General features: G+C 55.1%; 1 protein-coding gene across 1 annotated transcript in view; it reads left to right on the plus strand.

Moving 5' to 3' along the window:
* Positions 1 to 8874: 8874 nt before the first annotated feature.
* The window catches only part of LOC144735758 (guanylate-binding protein 2-like), a 46299-nt gene continuing 37988 nt past the window's right edge, over positions 8875 to 17185 (plus strand). The window contains exon 1 of the mRNA XM_078618260.1: positions 8875 to 9167. Within this exon, the coding sequence (XP_078474386.1) occupies positions 8939 to 9167 (229 nt within the window). The 5' untranslated portion in view covers positions 8875 to 8938. The remainder of the gene's footprint in view (positions 9168 to 17185) is intronic.

Below are 17185 nucleotides of genomic sequence, written 5' to 3' on the forward strand. Positions count from 1 at the left end.
GAAAATGCCCAAGCACCTCAAGAAAAGAAACCCACCGGATCCTCCGTCGGATCAAGATGTCGAGGCGGACGAGGACGAGCTGCTGGGAGCCACGGGTCCTCTACCGCCGTCTGCCGCTCTCCCCGATGCCGCGCATCGACGACAGGCCGGCGAGGCGACGTCTCCGGCTGCGGACGAGGGGTGGCGTCGGGTGGCGGAGTGGATAGAGTCGCTCCGTGCGATCCTGCTAAATCTTGCAACGGCGGTCGCGTCATTAGCGGCCCTCGGTTGGCCGCGTGGAACTCACCCAAGGGCCGATGACCAAGATCTTCAGCGGGAAACGTCGTCCGTCATTACTCCTGCTGCGGAGGGGGAGGCCTCCATCTTGGGGGGCCACCGGACGCCATCTTGGGCGGGGCTGCTGCCATGCGGCCGCCGGACGCCATCTTGACGGAGCCGCGTGCTGCGCGGGGAGCGGGATCTGACACGCCCGAGGCCTCGGATATTTACCGCGGCCATCGCCTTCCTCAAGTTAAAGAATTTGTCGCCGGGGGCGACTTGAGCGCATTCACGTGACGGTTCGAGTCAGCCTTTCGGTCGGTGCGATGGACGGAGGCAGAAGCGCTGGAGGCTCTGCCCACGCTATTGGACGACGTCTCCTTGGCAGTCTTCCGCTCCATTCCGGCGAGTAAGAAAAAGACGCTGCGTGACGCTTTCGCGGAAATGGTGGAGTTCTACGAGCCGCCGATGGCGGCTACCAGGAAATTCATGCAGCGGTGTCGAGGAGCGGATGAATCGCCCTTGGCCTACCGAGGGGTGCTGTTGGCGCTTGCCATGGCCGCCTACCCCGATTCGTCAGCCGATCTCCTGGATCCTCTCATCCTTTCTAGAATGATTTAGTTGTCCCAGGAACTTAACATATCATTACCGGTGTGCGGCCACGAACCGCTAATGTCTCGATGGGCGGCGCGCTGTTTGGACGCCAAGTTCAACCTCAAACGCTGGGACCAGATGGCTGCATGGACGGTAGATCCTGGGATAGACGGGCCACCGTTGGGATGGGCCCCATGTCGTGTCGTCCATGACTCCAACGACTCCAGCGATGACGAGGTGATGGCAGCCGTTCCTCGCTGGGCCCTGAAACGCCGGCCGCACGACCAGCATGACCAGCGTGACGGGGCCGGACCTCCACGAGCGGGGACCGGGGCAGCCGACCGCCGGGCGGCGACAGCCCCATCTTTTAGGTGTGGCCGACGAGGCCATTTCGCCCAGGATTGCCGCTGCCGATTTCAACCTCCTCAGCTCCCGTCGGGCCGACTTCCATCTCCTCCACCGGACGCGGATCTACGGCACCCTCGGGCAAGTCGGCACATATCGGACACCCGGCAGGTCTTGACATATCACGCATCCACTCGCACCCATGTTTGCACTCCTGAAGGGAATTGTGGGTCACCTGGGTCGATGCCACACTCAGTTACACAATGGAAAAAATTGGCTCGAAGGGTGGTGGCAGCCGCATCGGAGTCTTCGACGGTACGGGGTACTATCGATGGGATCGATGTCCGTATTTTGGTGGACACCGGCGCGTCTGCAACCATCATTTCCGATGTTATTTTTCATCTCCTGTCCATTCCTACGTCGCGGATCCGACCGGCTAACGATTCATGCGTTGCTGCGAATGGGGGTAGTATGGGTATTTTGGGGCGAGTAGATGTGCGCATTGCTATAGGGAATATCACCGCGGTGGGACCAGTTTTGATCTCGCGTTCATTGGCCGTCCCATGCTTATTGGGCACCGATTTCCTTTGTCGGATGCCCGTTAAAATACTCGTCGATCAAGGTTGCTTGGAAATGCCAAGGGGCCATAGAATGTCCTTCCTGCCGTCCCTGCAGGGCCGTTCGCCCCCAGGAAATGCTGTTAACGCGATTGTTGCTGTCACGGTAGAAGGTACCATCAGGCTCACAAATGCTTATTCAGCTGCGTTACCGAAAGCGGTTGGAAGCCGTGGACGATGCGACGGGTGTGTTGTTGTCCCCGTCGAACTCTGTGGCAAAATCCTTTTCCCTAGTGGTGGCTCAAACTATCGTTCAGCCTGGTCAGGCCCCGTTTATACAAGTGTTAAATGGGGGCCCGGACCGGGTCGTCCTCCCGGCTGGCTCGGTGTTGGCTCATGCCACTACCGATTTCACCAGCTTTGAGAGCAACCAACCCACAAAAATGGCCGCTGGCGTGCCACGATCCGATTGTTCGGACGATCGATGGATCGTAGAATTGTGCGGGGAAAATACGTCCTTGTCGGCCATGCAGCGGAGCGCCTTGCATTCACTATTGTCGGAGTACGCTGACGTTTTCAGTAAAAACGATTTGGATTTGGGCCATACCCCTCGCTCTTGTCGCACCATATCGACACCGGTGCGGCGGGACCGATTTGTATGCACCCGCATCGCATGAGCCCTGCAGAAAGGGAACACGTGCGTGGCGCGGTGAACGACATGTTGGCGGCCGATATAATTTTGCCGTCCAACAGTCCTTGGGGCGCGCCGGTGGTGTTGGTTAAAAAGAAGGATGGCGGAATGAGGTTTTTTGTAGACTTCCGCCGATTGAATAAGATATCCGTGGCAGACGCATACCCCTTGCCATGGATGGACGACTCGTTGGACGCTTTGTCGGGGGCAAATTTCTTCTCTACCCTCGACCTGTCGTCTGGGTTTTGGCAGCTCCCCCTCGATAACGCGTCCAGACCGAAAACGGCGTTCCGCACGCCGCAGGGCCTCTTTGAGTTTAACCGCCTACCTATGGGCTTGATTGCAGCACCGGCGACGTTCCAATGCCTGATGGAACTGGTGCTAGGGGGGCTGCAGTGGCGAAATGTGCCTCATATATTTGGACGATATCGTATTCAGTCGCACCTTCGAAGAACACCTCCAACGGCTGACCTTAAATTGAAACCAAAGAAGTGCCACCTTTTGCAACGATCTGTCCGCTACCTGGGACACATCGTCAGCTCTGACGGTGTGTCCACGGACCCTCAGAAAACGTCGTGTGTCTGAGAGTAGCCCACGCCCACTTCAGTGGGCGACGTACGGCGGTTTATAGGGTTCGCATCCTACTATCGCCGATTTGTTAAGAATTTCACGACGCTGGCTAAGCCACTGCATGTTCTGACAGGGAAGAATCAGAGATTTAAATGGGGCCCGGAAGAGGAGCGCTCTTTTCAATCTCTCCGGGATCACCTGGCCATCGCTCCGACACTCGACTACCCAGACTTTTCTCAGCCGTTCATCCTTGACACGGATGCTAGTGACATCGGCATAGGGGCCGTTTTGTCGCAACGGAAAGACGGGGTCGAGCGAGTGGTGGCATACGGCAGCAGGGTTCTGTCTCCTGCCGAGACGCGCAATTGCGTGACACGATGGGAATTGCTGGCAATCGTCCATTTTGTTCGCAAGTACCGGCCGTACCTGTATGGAAGGAAAATTCTCGTGCGCACTGACCATGCTGCCTTGCAATATTCTTTGAAATTGGAACAACCGTCCGGTCAATTGGCTCGGTGGTTAGAATCGCTGCAGGAGTTTTCCTTCAATATCACGTACCGCAAGGGTACTCGCCATGGCAACGCGGATGCTCTCTTTAGGTTGCCCGCGACTCCTACCTGCACCTGTCTGACGAGTACGCACCGCTGTGCGGTGCTGCCTACCCCGCCCTGTCCGGTCATGGGGGCGATATCAAAGGATGAAGGCCAGGATGTACCCGTTGGTGCCGATAATATGCTGCATTTGCCGCACTCGGTGTGGCTACGCGAGCAAGAGGCTGATGCCTCTTTGGCTCCACTGCGGGAATTGGTCGGGAAACCGAGATCTCATTTGGCAGGATGGAAATGGCAGTTGTTTCGGGGCCAGGCGGGATTACTGATGTGTACGGATGGGTTGTCGGACCGTTCACGCCTGGTTGTGCCGACGTCCCTTCGCCACGATCTGATCCGCGGTGCTGCACGCCGACAAACTGATGCAGCAGGATTTCTTTTGGCCAGGCATGACAGCGGATGTCACTAACTTTATCCGGTGATGCCATGATTGTGCGAAGCGGAAACCGCCATGTCAAAATTATGTCCCGCCCCTATGATCGATCGAGGTGTCCCGTATTAATGAGCTGGTTGCTCTGGATATCCTGGGCCCGTTCCCTCCATCGGCTAGCGGAAATAAATACCTTTTGGTCGGGGTCGAATACTTTTTTCGCTGGCCTATGGCCTGGCCTCTACCTGACCAAACGGCCTCATCCATCACTGAGGCTTTCTTGAATGGGTACGTCATGGATAAGGGAGCACCTGAAGGGCTGCTCACGGATCAAGGACGTAACTTCTCCTCTAAATTGCTCAAAGACGTCTGCTCTGCCTTGGGTACAAAGAAAATCCGCACTTCCACTTACCATCTGCAAACGGATGGCATGGTGGAACGATTTAACCGCACCCTTTCGGCCATGCTTTGTCACACGGTGAGTGAAAAACAAACCGATTGGGACTTGCACATACCGGGCGTCCTGGAGGTATACCGCATGGTTCCGCACGCGTCCACAGGAAATTCGCCATTTTTCCTGATGTTTGGCCGTGAGAATGTACCCCCGATTGATGTGCAACTTGGTGCAGTGGGGAAACAACCATCCCCTTCCTTGCCTAACCACGTGCGGGACTCGCTTAAACAGGTTACGGAGGCACGAGAGGCCGCCAGATGTGCGACGGCCTGTACACAGGCAAGGAACGAGAGGTGTGCGCGTCGATCGGGAACTGACATGCCTTGGTCGCTGGGCGATATGGCATGGCTCCATTGCCCTCAGATGCCAGTGGGTACGTCCCCTAAACTGCACAGGCCTTGGCGGGGGCTTGTGAGGCTGGTGGACATTCGGAATCCCCAGAGTGTTCGCATCCAGTACGGCCAACGTCGTTGGTATGTTCATTCCTCGCGGCTCAAGCCCTATGTTGACCTGCGTGCTGGCCCTTCATCCCCACTTGTTGACCTGCCGGGGTCTGGCGTGCCGATTGTGCCACTTGGCTCGCCGATTGCTCCCCAGCGGGGCTGTGTTCTACCACCCGCAGACGCACAGGTTTTGAAGGACGACGAGACCCCGGACGATCCACCTCCAGCGGGGCCTGTTCCAGACACAATGGAAACCGAAAATTCTTCTTCTCCACTGCAACCACCTCCTGCTGAACAGTCGGCGAGGCAACCATGCGCGAGGGGAGGAGAGGGTCCAGCGTCGCGTACGCGGTCGAAGTCTCTCCCATTTCGCTAATACTGTTGTCCTTGCGGTCTGTCGCCCTGGTGTTACTACGCTACAGGGGCGCCCTAATGTATGTCGGTTGTTTTAATGTTTTAATTCATCTGCGCGTTGGCGCCTACTCCCCTTACTTTGCTAATGCGTCATGGACGCCCTAAGATATTATTCAAAGGGATTCGGGCTGTCACTCTTTTCCCAGCCGAGACGGCTGACTTTTTACACCGGGGGGGGGGGGGGGGGGGTGATTTAATGTGAGGGTATATCCGGGTTGCTGATGGATCACACCTCGTTATGATGATTGGCTCTACCGGTCCTGGCCCATAGCCAATGGGGGAAAGTCTAGGGGCGTGGCCCTGACGTAATGGGAAGGTGACATCTGTAAGTAGAGGATTGGATCTGCTGGCTTTTGCCACAACCAATGGGGGGACGAGTCAGGGGTGTGGTCCTGGGAACGTACGATGGAGTCTAAAAGATTCCATAGAGGTTAACCAGGATTGGTGGAAAGGTACCACGTGACCCGGGTATTAAAAGGGGTGGAGACGGACAACACGTGGTCAGATCTGGAACGAACGGAGGGTGAGGCCACGCTGGAGCGGGGTCCAGGCTGCCACGTGGCCGTGCATGTCTCTCTCTCTCTCTCCCTCTCATGCTGTCTGTCAGCAGCGTGAAGGCGTAAGATAGGAGTGTTGTGAACGAAAGACAAATAAAGACCGGATTCCAGAAGTTGCTTCCACGGCCTTTATTACACAGTTACTCTAGCCTACTCCCATGGGTCTTCTGGTTATGCCTATCTACGTAGCGTGCCTAGCCTCGTCTACGTTCCCAGGTCCTCCGGCTATGAATATCCTAGGGGAGGCTATCCGACCCGACCCAGCCAAGGTGCAGGTCTAGACTACTGGCTTCCTCGGACCTCGCCCTTACAAGGGCGTCGGGCAGGGAGTCTCAGAGTTTCACCACTGGCCTGCACAGCGGCTTGGCCTTTACAAGGACAGCGGGGTGACGGGATCCAGGGTCCTAAGCTGGCTGGCCTTCTGGCTTCTGTCTGCGACTGGCCCTGAGCTACTGGGGAGGTTCCCCTTCATATACCTTGCCATCGAGGGGTGGGGCTGCGTGGGTTCCTGGAACCCCCACAGCCCCTCCCGCTCTTGGGCTGGGCAATGCAGCCCCTCCCCTGGCGGTACGAGGTACCGTCCTTGATGGGCCCTCTCCACCATTGCAGGTAAGTGCGGCCCATCTACGGTGCTACAAATGCATGAATAATGAACATCAATATTTTAATAAATTGTCAATTTTGTGATGATTCCTAATTATCTAGTAACTGCAAACGAACAAAACAAGCAACGGATGCTCTGCACGCGTGACGTAATTTGTTCGCGCTCGCTGGTTACTCTTGGAAACACGCATTATTTACGATCCATGAGTTTACAAAGGTTTCTTTGATATTGTTCTATGTTACCATATGGATTTACATTTTATCGTAGTTATTTTATATTGGCAGATTCATACGTGATAATTATTCACCAATGACTCGCGTGTGTTATAATTTCAGACATTTCTAATGCGAGCGTAAACGGGGTTCGCTGCTGGGCTCTGGCCCAATCATACGGCCCAGGGTATTGGGGGGCGGAGCCCAGTATGGGGGCATATGGGAGGGCCCGCCGTTCATCTCGGGTCCAATCAGAAGCGAGGTGAATGGGGGTGGAGCCAGCAGTGCACTATGGGAAGGCCGGATCTGACGGTCCGGAAGGGGCAGAGACAGGATGACGTGGTAAAGGGGATATAGATGGGAGCCCGGAAGGGTTCCGGGTCAGTTGTTGGAGTGAAGAAGCTGAACCACGTTGGGTGGTCGGAGGGGATCCGCGCCATCAGCCACGTGGCTGGAGGAGCTTCGGCACACCGTCGGCCAGCGGTGTGCGGAGTGGGGGAGCGGAAGGACTGACGAGGAAGCGCGTGTGGGGCGCGCGTGAGGAGACGCTGGTCCGCTGTCAGGACCAGCGGGGTGCGAGCAAGAAGCTAAATAAAAGAGCAACGGAGACCAGCAGTGTGTGACGAAGTCTTTTATTACATTGGGGTAAGAAGTGCTTCGAGATGTCAGAACATCTCAAGAAGAAAAATCAACCTCCCCCTTCTTCAGAGGACGACGAGGACCTTCCTCCAGCGGTGGCGATCCCGAACACGGAGGGCGCGGGCGGGACGGTGGTGAGCGACACAACAGGTGTTCAAGATCTCGTCGCGGGAGCCGGGCCCTCTGCGTCTTCGGGCGCCGAGGACGGCTGGTGGCTCGTAGTGGAGCAAATTGATTTGCTACGGGCCGTTTTGCTGGATTTGGTCACCCTGGTCGCGCCAGCGACGATGACGGGACAGCCACGTGTCGGGACTCTCCGGGGGGAAACTTCGGGTGGGGTCGAGACATCCGCCATTGCGGCCTCTGCGAGGCTTCCCGCCTTCCCCGACATGGGGCAGGACGCCGCTATCTTGGGCGCGGCCACGACTGACTGGCGGGAAGCCTCCATTTTGTCTCCGCCACGTGGGGCTCCCGCTTCGGGTGACAGCAGCGGGGGGACTCGCAGCCACCGTCTGATGACTATTAAAGAATTTACTGTCGGAGGGGATTGGAGCGCATTCGCTTGGCGCTTTGAATCGGCTGTCTGCTCCGCCAAGTGGACGGATGCAGAGGCTAAATTTCGATTTAAAGCTTTCGTGACTGCAGGGATTCATCGTCTTGGTTCTTTCGGTAAAGTCACGTAGAAGGAAAATAATAAAAAAATAAAAATAAAACATAATAAAATTATTCTGACGACGTTTCGGCCACAACGCAAGCAGCCGTCTTCAGGTGGAGAACAGGTCTGTCAAGTAGACAGAGTCTGAATGGCACGCCCTAGGCTTGGAGCGACTATTTATGCTGGGATGGAGGGGCGAAGAGCGCCTTGACAAAATAATTTTCATATCAAGAGGAATTTGGCATATTTATGGGAAATGCAGATATGCGATTAGTACTACTTGTGAAATGCGTAGGAGGTTTGGCGAGGGGTTTAAAGTCATTATGCCTATGCATTATGCAGGATTAGCAGTATCAAAGGGAGGGAGTAAGGTTAGAATTAATAAAGGGAAGGAATGTTAATAATATGGCGCCACAGCAACTAATATGGTTATAGACTATACATTGTAATATTACACTATGTTTTATTCTACCCACCCAACTGTATACCACACTGCTATATATTCACTATAAAATTACGATACTATATATTACCTTATACATTGTATTTAACATTACACTTTAATACTATTTATTATTATACAATATGCTATACACTATACCATTGACCGTCGCTTGATGCAGCAAATCTGGCTGTGACGGTCCCACCTGATGACGGAGACTTGTGTTGCCTCCGAAACGTCGTGATTTTTATTGTTTTATTTTTATTAATTTTTATTTCATTTTTTACCTACGTGACTTTACCGAAAGAACTAAGAGTATAAAACCAACTTAATTACGGTGTGACTTTGGGTGTCGGTGTCACTGTGAGTGTGTGTGTCACGGTGTGGGTGCGCGTCACGGTATGTGCGCGTCACTGCGAAGTGAAACCAGCTCACTTCCCAGCAGTGACCCCCATGGTGAGACTCACGTAGTCGCATCTCACGGCGTGACCCCCGTGCTGCTGCTGCCACCTTCCTCCGCTGGCCATGGCGAGCAGCTCTCGCTGTCCCCTGGCCGCGTTCCCAGCGCCGCTGCCCCTGCTCGTGACGGATGAGCAGGGCCGCTTCTGCGTGGTGGTAGACACGGCCCGGGCACTTGCGAGGATCGCGAAGCCCGTGGTGGTGGTGGCCATCGTGGGCCGGTACCGCACGGGCAAGTCCTTCCTGATGAACAGACTCGCGGGGACCAGGGCCGGATCGTGCACCCCGGTGCAGGGTGAGTGTGCTGTGTGTGTGCAGGGTGTGTGCCGTGTGTGCGTGTTTGCAGGGTGAGTGTGTTGTGTGTGTGTGCTGTGTGTGTGCAGGGTGAGTGTGCTGTGTGTGTGTGCAGGGTGAGTGTGCTGTGTGTGTGTGTGTGCAGGGTGAGTTTGCTGTGTGTGTGTGTGCAGGGTGTGTGTGTGTGCAGGGTGAGTGCGCTGTGTGTGTGTGCAGGGTGAGTGTGCTGTGTGTGTGTGTGCAGGGTGAGTGTGCTGTGTGTGTGTGCCGTGTGAGTGCGCTGTGTGTGTGTGCATGGTGAGTGTGCTGTGTGTGTGTGCAGGGTGAGTGCGCTGTGTGTGTGTAGGGTGAGTCTGCTGTGTGTGTGTGCAGGGTGAGTGCGCTGTGTGTGTGTGTGCAGGGTGAGTTTGCTGTGTGTGTGCAGGGTGAGTGTGCTGTGTGTGTGCAGGGGGAGTGCGCTGTGTGTGTGTGCATGGTGTGTGTGCTGTGTGTGTGTGCAGGGTGAGTGCGCTGTGTGTGTGTGCATGATGAGTGTGCTGTGTGTGTGTGCAGGGTCAGTGCGCTGTGTGTGTGTGCATGGTGAGTGTGCTGTGTGTGTGTGCAGGGTGAGTGTGCTTTGTGTGTGTGCATGGTGAGTGTGCTGTGTGGGTGTGCAGGGTGAATGCGCTGTGTGTGTGTGCATGGTGAGTGCGCTGTGTGTGTGCAGGGTGAGTGTGCTGTGTGTGTACATGGTGAGTGTGTACAGGGTGAGTGTGTTGTGTTTGTACAGGGTGAGTGTTGTGTGTGTAAAGGGCGAGTGTTGTGTGTGTACAGGGTGAGTGTTGTGTGTGTGCAGGGTAAGTGTGTGTACAGGGTGTGTTGTGTTTGTACAGGGTGAGTGTTGTGTGTGTACAGGGTGAGTGTTGTGTGTGTGCAGGGTAAGTGTGCAGGGTAAGTGTGTGTGCAGGGTGAGTATGCTGAGTTCATCTAGGGTGAGTTTTGCTGGCTGGCTGGCTGGAGGGACGAATAGGTGGGCGGTCACGTGCAAAGGCCGTGCGGACTGCTCGGTGTGTGAAGCAATTAATGTGGAGAGACAGCTACGGGGAGGAGGTACTTAGGTCAGGTTTTTTTATCTGTTAATTATGTTAACACCGCTCACCGCGTGTTATGCGGGCCAGTATAGTGGTTGGGAAGAGTGGCCTCTGCAACACGACGGTTGATACGAGGGTGAGCGTGGAATCGTCCCGCTGCCCAAACCGGTTTGGCCGGCACTGTGACGCAAGCCCCGCAGTCCTCCATTCGTTGGTGGAAAATCCCACACACGGCCGCACATTCATTTCGTTCACGAGCACAAGACAATAGCTTTGCACACAATCTTCATGAGCACTGCATGATAACAAAACTGTCTCACAGAAAGATACATATAATAGGCTGACCTTGTAGGTGATAGCCCTACTTAAGGCAGGGTTCGGAATGAATGTGGCGACTTATCCGTGTCACCATCTGCACGAGAGGCCCACCCTTGATCTGCCAGGCAAGCGGCGGCCAATGCACGTCGACACGAAACGTTTAAATGTCACAGTTGGAATTTTCCGAAATAAGTGGAATAGCAAATATACCATGATATTCATGTGGTCATCGCTGACTGCGCTGATGTAATCGACTTCCTATAATTGAGAGCATTGTTTAACCATGGGAGGCTGCGATCCAGTTTTGAACCCGGATCTTGGTGATGCTACTGGCCCAGTGCTCTGATCTGATTCCTTAGTAGCCCGTAAAGGCAGATGGCCACCTTTCTAAGTTCCACATTTCAATATCGAGGGCACTCTGGCCACAGGAGAACCACTGATGATGATCAGACGCTACTTCTATTATTATTGCTTTAAATTTTTGTGTAAGGTTGTTTTTTTATATTTATTTAGAGTAAAATGTGGCTGTGATTGTAGGAGTAATGTGTGGTCATGTTTAAGATAGTTACGTATCTTATACAAAGCACACTTCAAACCTTTGGCATTCTCTGGAAGGCTCCACAGCTCCCTCGTGGAGATCCACGGGGACGTCACCCGTGGATCTCTAAGGTGACATCACTTGTCGGTCTTCACAGTGACGTCACTTGTCGGTCTTCACAGCGACGCCACCTGTCGATATCCACAGCGACATCACCTGCCAATCTCCACAGTGACGTCACCTGCCAATCTCAACAGTGACGTCACCTGCCAATCTACACAGCGACGTCACCTGTCGATCTCCACAGCGACGTCACTTGTCGGTCTACACAGCGACGTCACCTGTCGATATCCAGTCACGTCACCTGTCGATCTTCACAGTGACGTTACCTGTCGATCTCCATAGTGACGTCACCTCTCGATCTCCACAGCGACGTCACCTGTCGATCTCCACAGCGACGTCACCTGTCGATCTTCACAGCGACGTCACCTGTCGATCTCCAGTCACGTCACCTGTCGATCTTCACAGTGACGTTAGCTGTCGATCTTCACAGCGACGTCACCTGTCGATCTCCACAACGATGTCACCTGTCGATCTCCACAGCGACGTCACCTGTCGATCTCCACAGCGACGTCACCTGTCGATCTTCACAGCGACGTCACCTGTCGATCTACACAGCGACATCACCTGTCGATCTCCACAGTGACGTCACCTGTCGATCTTCACAGTGACGTCACCTGTCGATCACCACAGTGACGTCACCTGTCGATCTCCGCAGTGACGTCACCTGTCGATCTACACTTTGATGTCACCTGTCGGTCTTCACAGTGACGTCACCTGTCGATCTTCACAGTGACGTCACCTGTCGATCTCCGCAGTGACGTCACCTGTCGATCTCCGCAGTGACGTCACCTGTCGATCTCCGCAGTGACGTCACCTGTCGATCTCCGCAGTGACGTCACTTGTCAATCTCCGCAGTGACGTCACCTGTCGATCTCCAAAGTGACGTCACCTGTCGATTTCAATAGTGACGTCACCTGTCGATCTCCACAGTGACGTCACCTGTCGATCTTCACAGTGACGTCACCTGTCGATCTTCACAGTGACGTCACCTGTCGATCTTCACAGTGACGTCACCTGTCGATCTACACAGTGACGTCACCTGTCGATCTTCACAGTGACGTCACCTGACGATCTTCACAGTGACGTCACCTTTAAATTTCCACAGTGACGTCATCTGTCGATCTACACAGTGACGTCACCTGACGATCTTCACAGTGACGTCACCTGTCGATCTTCACAGTGAGGTCACCTGTCGATCTTCACAGCAACGTCATCTTTCGATCTCCACAGTGACGTCACCTGTCGATCTTCACAGTGACGTCATCTGTCGATCTACACAGTGACGTCACCTGTCGATCTTCACAGCGACGTCACCTTTCGATCTCCACAGTGACGTCATCTGTCGATCTTCACAGCGACGTCACCTGTCGATCTCCACAGCAACGTCACCTGTCGATCTCCACAGCGACGTCACCTGTCGATCTCCACAGCGACGTCACCTGTCGATCTCCACAGCGACGTCACCTGTCGATCTCCATAGTGACGTCACCTGTCGATCTCCACAGTGACGTCATCTGTCGATCTCCACAGCGACGTCACCTTTCGATCTCCACAGTGACGTCACCTGTTGATCTACACAGTGAGGTCACCTGTCGATCTACACAGCGACGTCACCTGTCGATCTCCACAGTGACGTCACCTGTCGGTCTTCACAGTGACGTCACCTATCGATATCTGGTGATGTCACCTGTCGATATCCACAGCGACGTCACCTGTCGATCTCCACATTGACGTCATGTGTCGATCTCTGCAGCGACGTCACCTGTCGATCTCCATAGTGACGTCACCTGTCGATCTACACAGTGACGTCAACTGTCGATCTCCATAGCGACGTCACCTGTCGATCTCCACAGCGACGTCACCTGTCGATCTCCACAGTGACGTCACGTGTCGATCTACACAGCGACGTCACCTGTCAATCTCCACAGTGACGTCCCCTGTCGATCTACACAGCGACGTCACCTGTCGATCTCCACAGCGACGTCACCTGTCGATCTCCGCAGTGACATCACCTGTCGATCTCCGCAGTGACGTCACCTTTCGATCTCTGCAGTGATGTCACCTGTCGATCTCCACGGCGACGTCACCTGTCGATCTCCGCAGTGACGTCAGCTGTCGATCTCCGCAGTGACGTCACTTGTCGATCTCCGCAGTGACGTCACCTGTTGATCTACACAGTGACGTCACCTGTCGATCTCCACAGTGACGTCACCTGTCGATCTCCATAGTGACGTCACCTGTCGATCTCCACAGTGAGGTCACCTGCCGATCTCCAAAGCGACGTCACCTGTCGATCTCGACAGTGACGTCACCTGTTGATCTTCACAGCGACGTCACCTGTCGATCTCCACAGCGACGTCACCTGTCGATCTCCATAGTGACATCACCTGTCGATCTCCACAGTGACGTCACCTGTCGATCTACACAGTGACGTCACCTGTCGATCTCCACAGTGACGTCACCTGTTGATCTACACAGTGACGTCACCTGTCGATCTCCGCAGTGAGGTCACCTGTTGATCTACACAGTGACGTCACCTGTCGATCTCCACAGTGACGTCACCTGTTGATCTACACAGTGACGTCACCTGTCGATCTCCACAGTGACGTCACCTGTTGATTTACACAGTGACGTCACCTGTCGATCTACACAGTGACGTCACCTGTCGATCACCACAGTGAGGTCACCTGTCGATCTACACAGCGACGTCACCTGTCGATCTCCGCAGTGACGTCACCTGTCGGTCTTCACAGTGACGTCACTTGTCTATATCTAGTGATGTCACCTGTCGATATCCACAGCGACGTCACCTGTCAATCTCCGCATTGACGTCACCTGTCGATCTCCGCAGCGACGTCACCTGTCGATCTCCACAGTGACGTCACCTGTCGATCTCCGCAGCGACGTCACCTGTCGATCTACGCAGCGACGTCACCTGTCGATCTACACAGCGACGTCACCTGTCGATCTACGCAGCGACGTCACCTGTCGATCTCTGCAGTGACGTCACCTGTCGATCTCCGCAGCGACGTCACCTGTCGATCTTCGCAGCGATGTCACCTGTCGATCTTCGCAGAGACGTCACCTGTCGATCTACGCAGCGACGTCACCTGTCGATCTACGCAGCGACGTCACCTGTCGATCTCCACAGTGACGTCACCTGCCGATCTTCACAGCGACGTCACCTGCCGATCTCCACAGTGACGTCACCTGTCGTTCTACACAGTGCCATCACCTGTCGATCTCCACAGTGACGTCACCTGTCGATCTCCACAGTGACGTCACCTGTCGATCTACACAGCGACATCACCTGCCGATCTTCACAGCGACGTCACCTGTCGATGTCCAGAGCGACATCACCTTTCGATTGCAAAAGCGACGTCACCTGTCCATCTCCACAGCGACGTCACCTGTCGATCTCCGCAGTGACGTCACCTGTCGATGTCCAGAGCGACGTCACTTTTCGATCTCCAGAGCGACGTCACCTGTCGATCTCCACAGCGACGTCACCTGTCGATCTCCGCAGCGACTTCACCTGTCGATCTCCACAGCGACGTCACCTGCCGATCTCCGCAGCGACGTCACCTGTCGATCTCCGCAGCGACGTCACCTGTCGATCTCCGCAGCGACATCACCTGTCGATCTCCGCAGCGACGTCACCTGTCGATCTCCGCAGTGACATCACCTATTGATCTCCGCAGCGACGTCACCTGCCGATCTCCAAAGCGACGTCACCTGTCGATCTCGACAGTGACGTCACCTGTCGATCTCCATAGTGACGTCACCTGTTGATCTCCACAGCGACGTCACCTGTCGATCTCCACAGCGACGTCACCTGTCGATCTCCATAGTGACATCACCTGTCGATCTCCACAGTGACGTCACCTGTCGATCTACACAGTGACGTCACCTGTCGATCTCCACAGTGACGTCACCTGTCGATCTCCACAGTGACGTCACCTGTTGATCTACACAGTGACGTCACCTGTCGATCTACACAGCGACGTCACCTGTCGATCTCCGCAGTGACGTCACCTGTCGGTCTTCACAGTGACGTCACCTGTCGATATCTAGTGATGTCACCTGTCGATATCCACAGCGACGTCACCTGTCAATCTCCGCATTGACGTCACCTGTCGATCTCCGCAGAGACATCACCTGTCGATCTCCACAGTGACGTCACCTGTCGATCTCCGCAGCGACGTCACCTGTCGATCTACGCAGCGACGTCACCTGTCGATCTACACAGCGACGTCACCTGTCGATCTACGCAGCGACGTCACCTGTCGATCTCTGCAGTGACGTCACCTGTCGATCTCCGCAGCGACGTCACCTGTCGATCTTCGCAGCGATGTCACCTGTCGATCTTCGCAGAGACGTCACCTGTCGATCTACGCAGCGACGTCACCTGTCGATCTACGCAGCGACGTCACCTGTCGATCTACGCAGCGACGTCACCTGTCGATCTCCACAGTGACGTCACCTGCCGATCTTCACAGCGACGTCACCTGCCGATCTCCACAGTGACGTCACCTGTCGATCTACACAGTGCCATCACCTGTCGATCTCCACAGTGACGTCACCTGTCGATCTCCACAGTGACGTCACCTGTCGATCTACACAGCGACGTCACCTGCCGATCTTCACAGCGACGTCACCTGTCGATGTCCAGAGCGACATCACCTTTCGATTGCAACAGCGACGTCACCTGTCGATCTCCCCAGAGACGTCACCTGTCGATCTCCACAGCGACGTCACCTGTCGATCTCCGCAGCGACTTCACCTGTCGATCTCCACAGCGACGTCACCTGTCGATCTCCGCAGCGACGTCACCTGTCGATCTACACAGCGACGTCACCTGTCGATCTCCCCAGAGACGTCACCTGTCGATCTCCGCAGCGTCGTCACCTGTCGATCTCCGCAGTGACGTCACCTGTCGATCTACACAGTGACGTCACATGTCGATCTCCACAGTGACGTCACCTCTCGATCTCCACAGTGACGTTACCTGTCGATCTCCACAGTGACGTCACCTGTCGATCTCCATAGTGACGTCACCTCTCGATCTCCACAGTGACGTCACCTGTCGATCTCCACAGCGACGTCACCTATCGATCTCCACAGCGACGTCACCTGTTGATCTCCACAGTGACGTCACCTTTCGATCTCCACAGTGACGTCCCCTGTCGATATCCACAGTGACGTCACCTGTCGATCTCCACAGCGACGTCACCTGTCGATCTCCACAGCGATGTCACCTGTCGATCTCCACAGTGACGTCACCTGTTGATCTCCATAGTGACGTCACCTGTCGATCTCCATAGTGACGTCACCTTTCGATCTCCACAGCGACGTCACCTGTCGATCTCTGCAGTGACGTCACCTGTCGATCTCCGCAGCGACGTCACCTGTCGATCTTCGCAGCGATGTCACCTGTCGATTTTCGCAGAGACGTCACCTGTCGATCTACGCAGCGACGTCACCTGTCGATCTACGCAGCGACATCACCTGTCGATCTACGCAGCGACGTCACCTGTCGATCTCCACAGTGACGTCACCTGCCGATCTTCACAGCGACGTCACCTGCCGATCTCCACAGTGACGTCACCTGTCGATCTACACAGTGCCATCACCTGTCGATCTCCACAGTGACGTCACCTGTCGATCTCCACAGTGACGTCACCTGTCGATCTACACAGCGACGTCACCTGCCGATCTTCACAGCGACGTCACCTGTCGATGTCCAGAGCGACATCACCTTTCGATTGCAACAGCGACGTCACCTGTCCATCTCCACAGCGACGTCACCTGTCGATCTCCGCAGTGACGTCACCTGTCGATGTCCAGAGCGACGTCACTTGTCGATCTCCAGAGCGACGTCACCTGTCGATCTCCACAGCGACGTCACCTGTCGATCTCCGCAGCGACTTCACCTGTCGATCTCCACAGCGACGTCACCTGCCGATCTCC

The sequence above is a fragment of the Lampetra planeri genome, chromosome 57 (assembly GCF_965212315.1).
Source record: "Lampetra planeri chromosome 57, kcLamPlan1.2.h2, whole genome shotgun sequence".
Taxonomy (NCBI): Eukaryota; Metazoa; Chordata; class Hyperoartia; order Petromyzontiformes; family Petromyzontidae; genus Lampetra; species Lampetra planeri.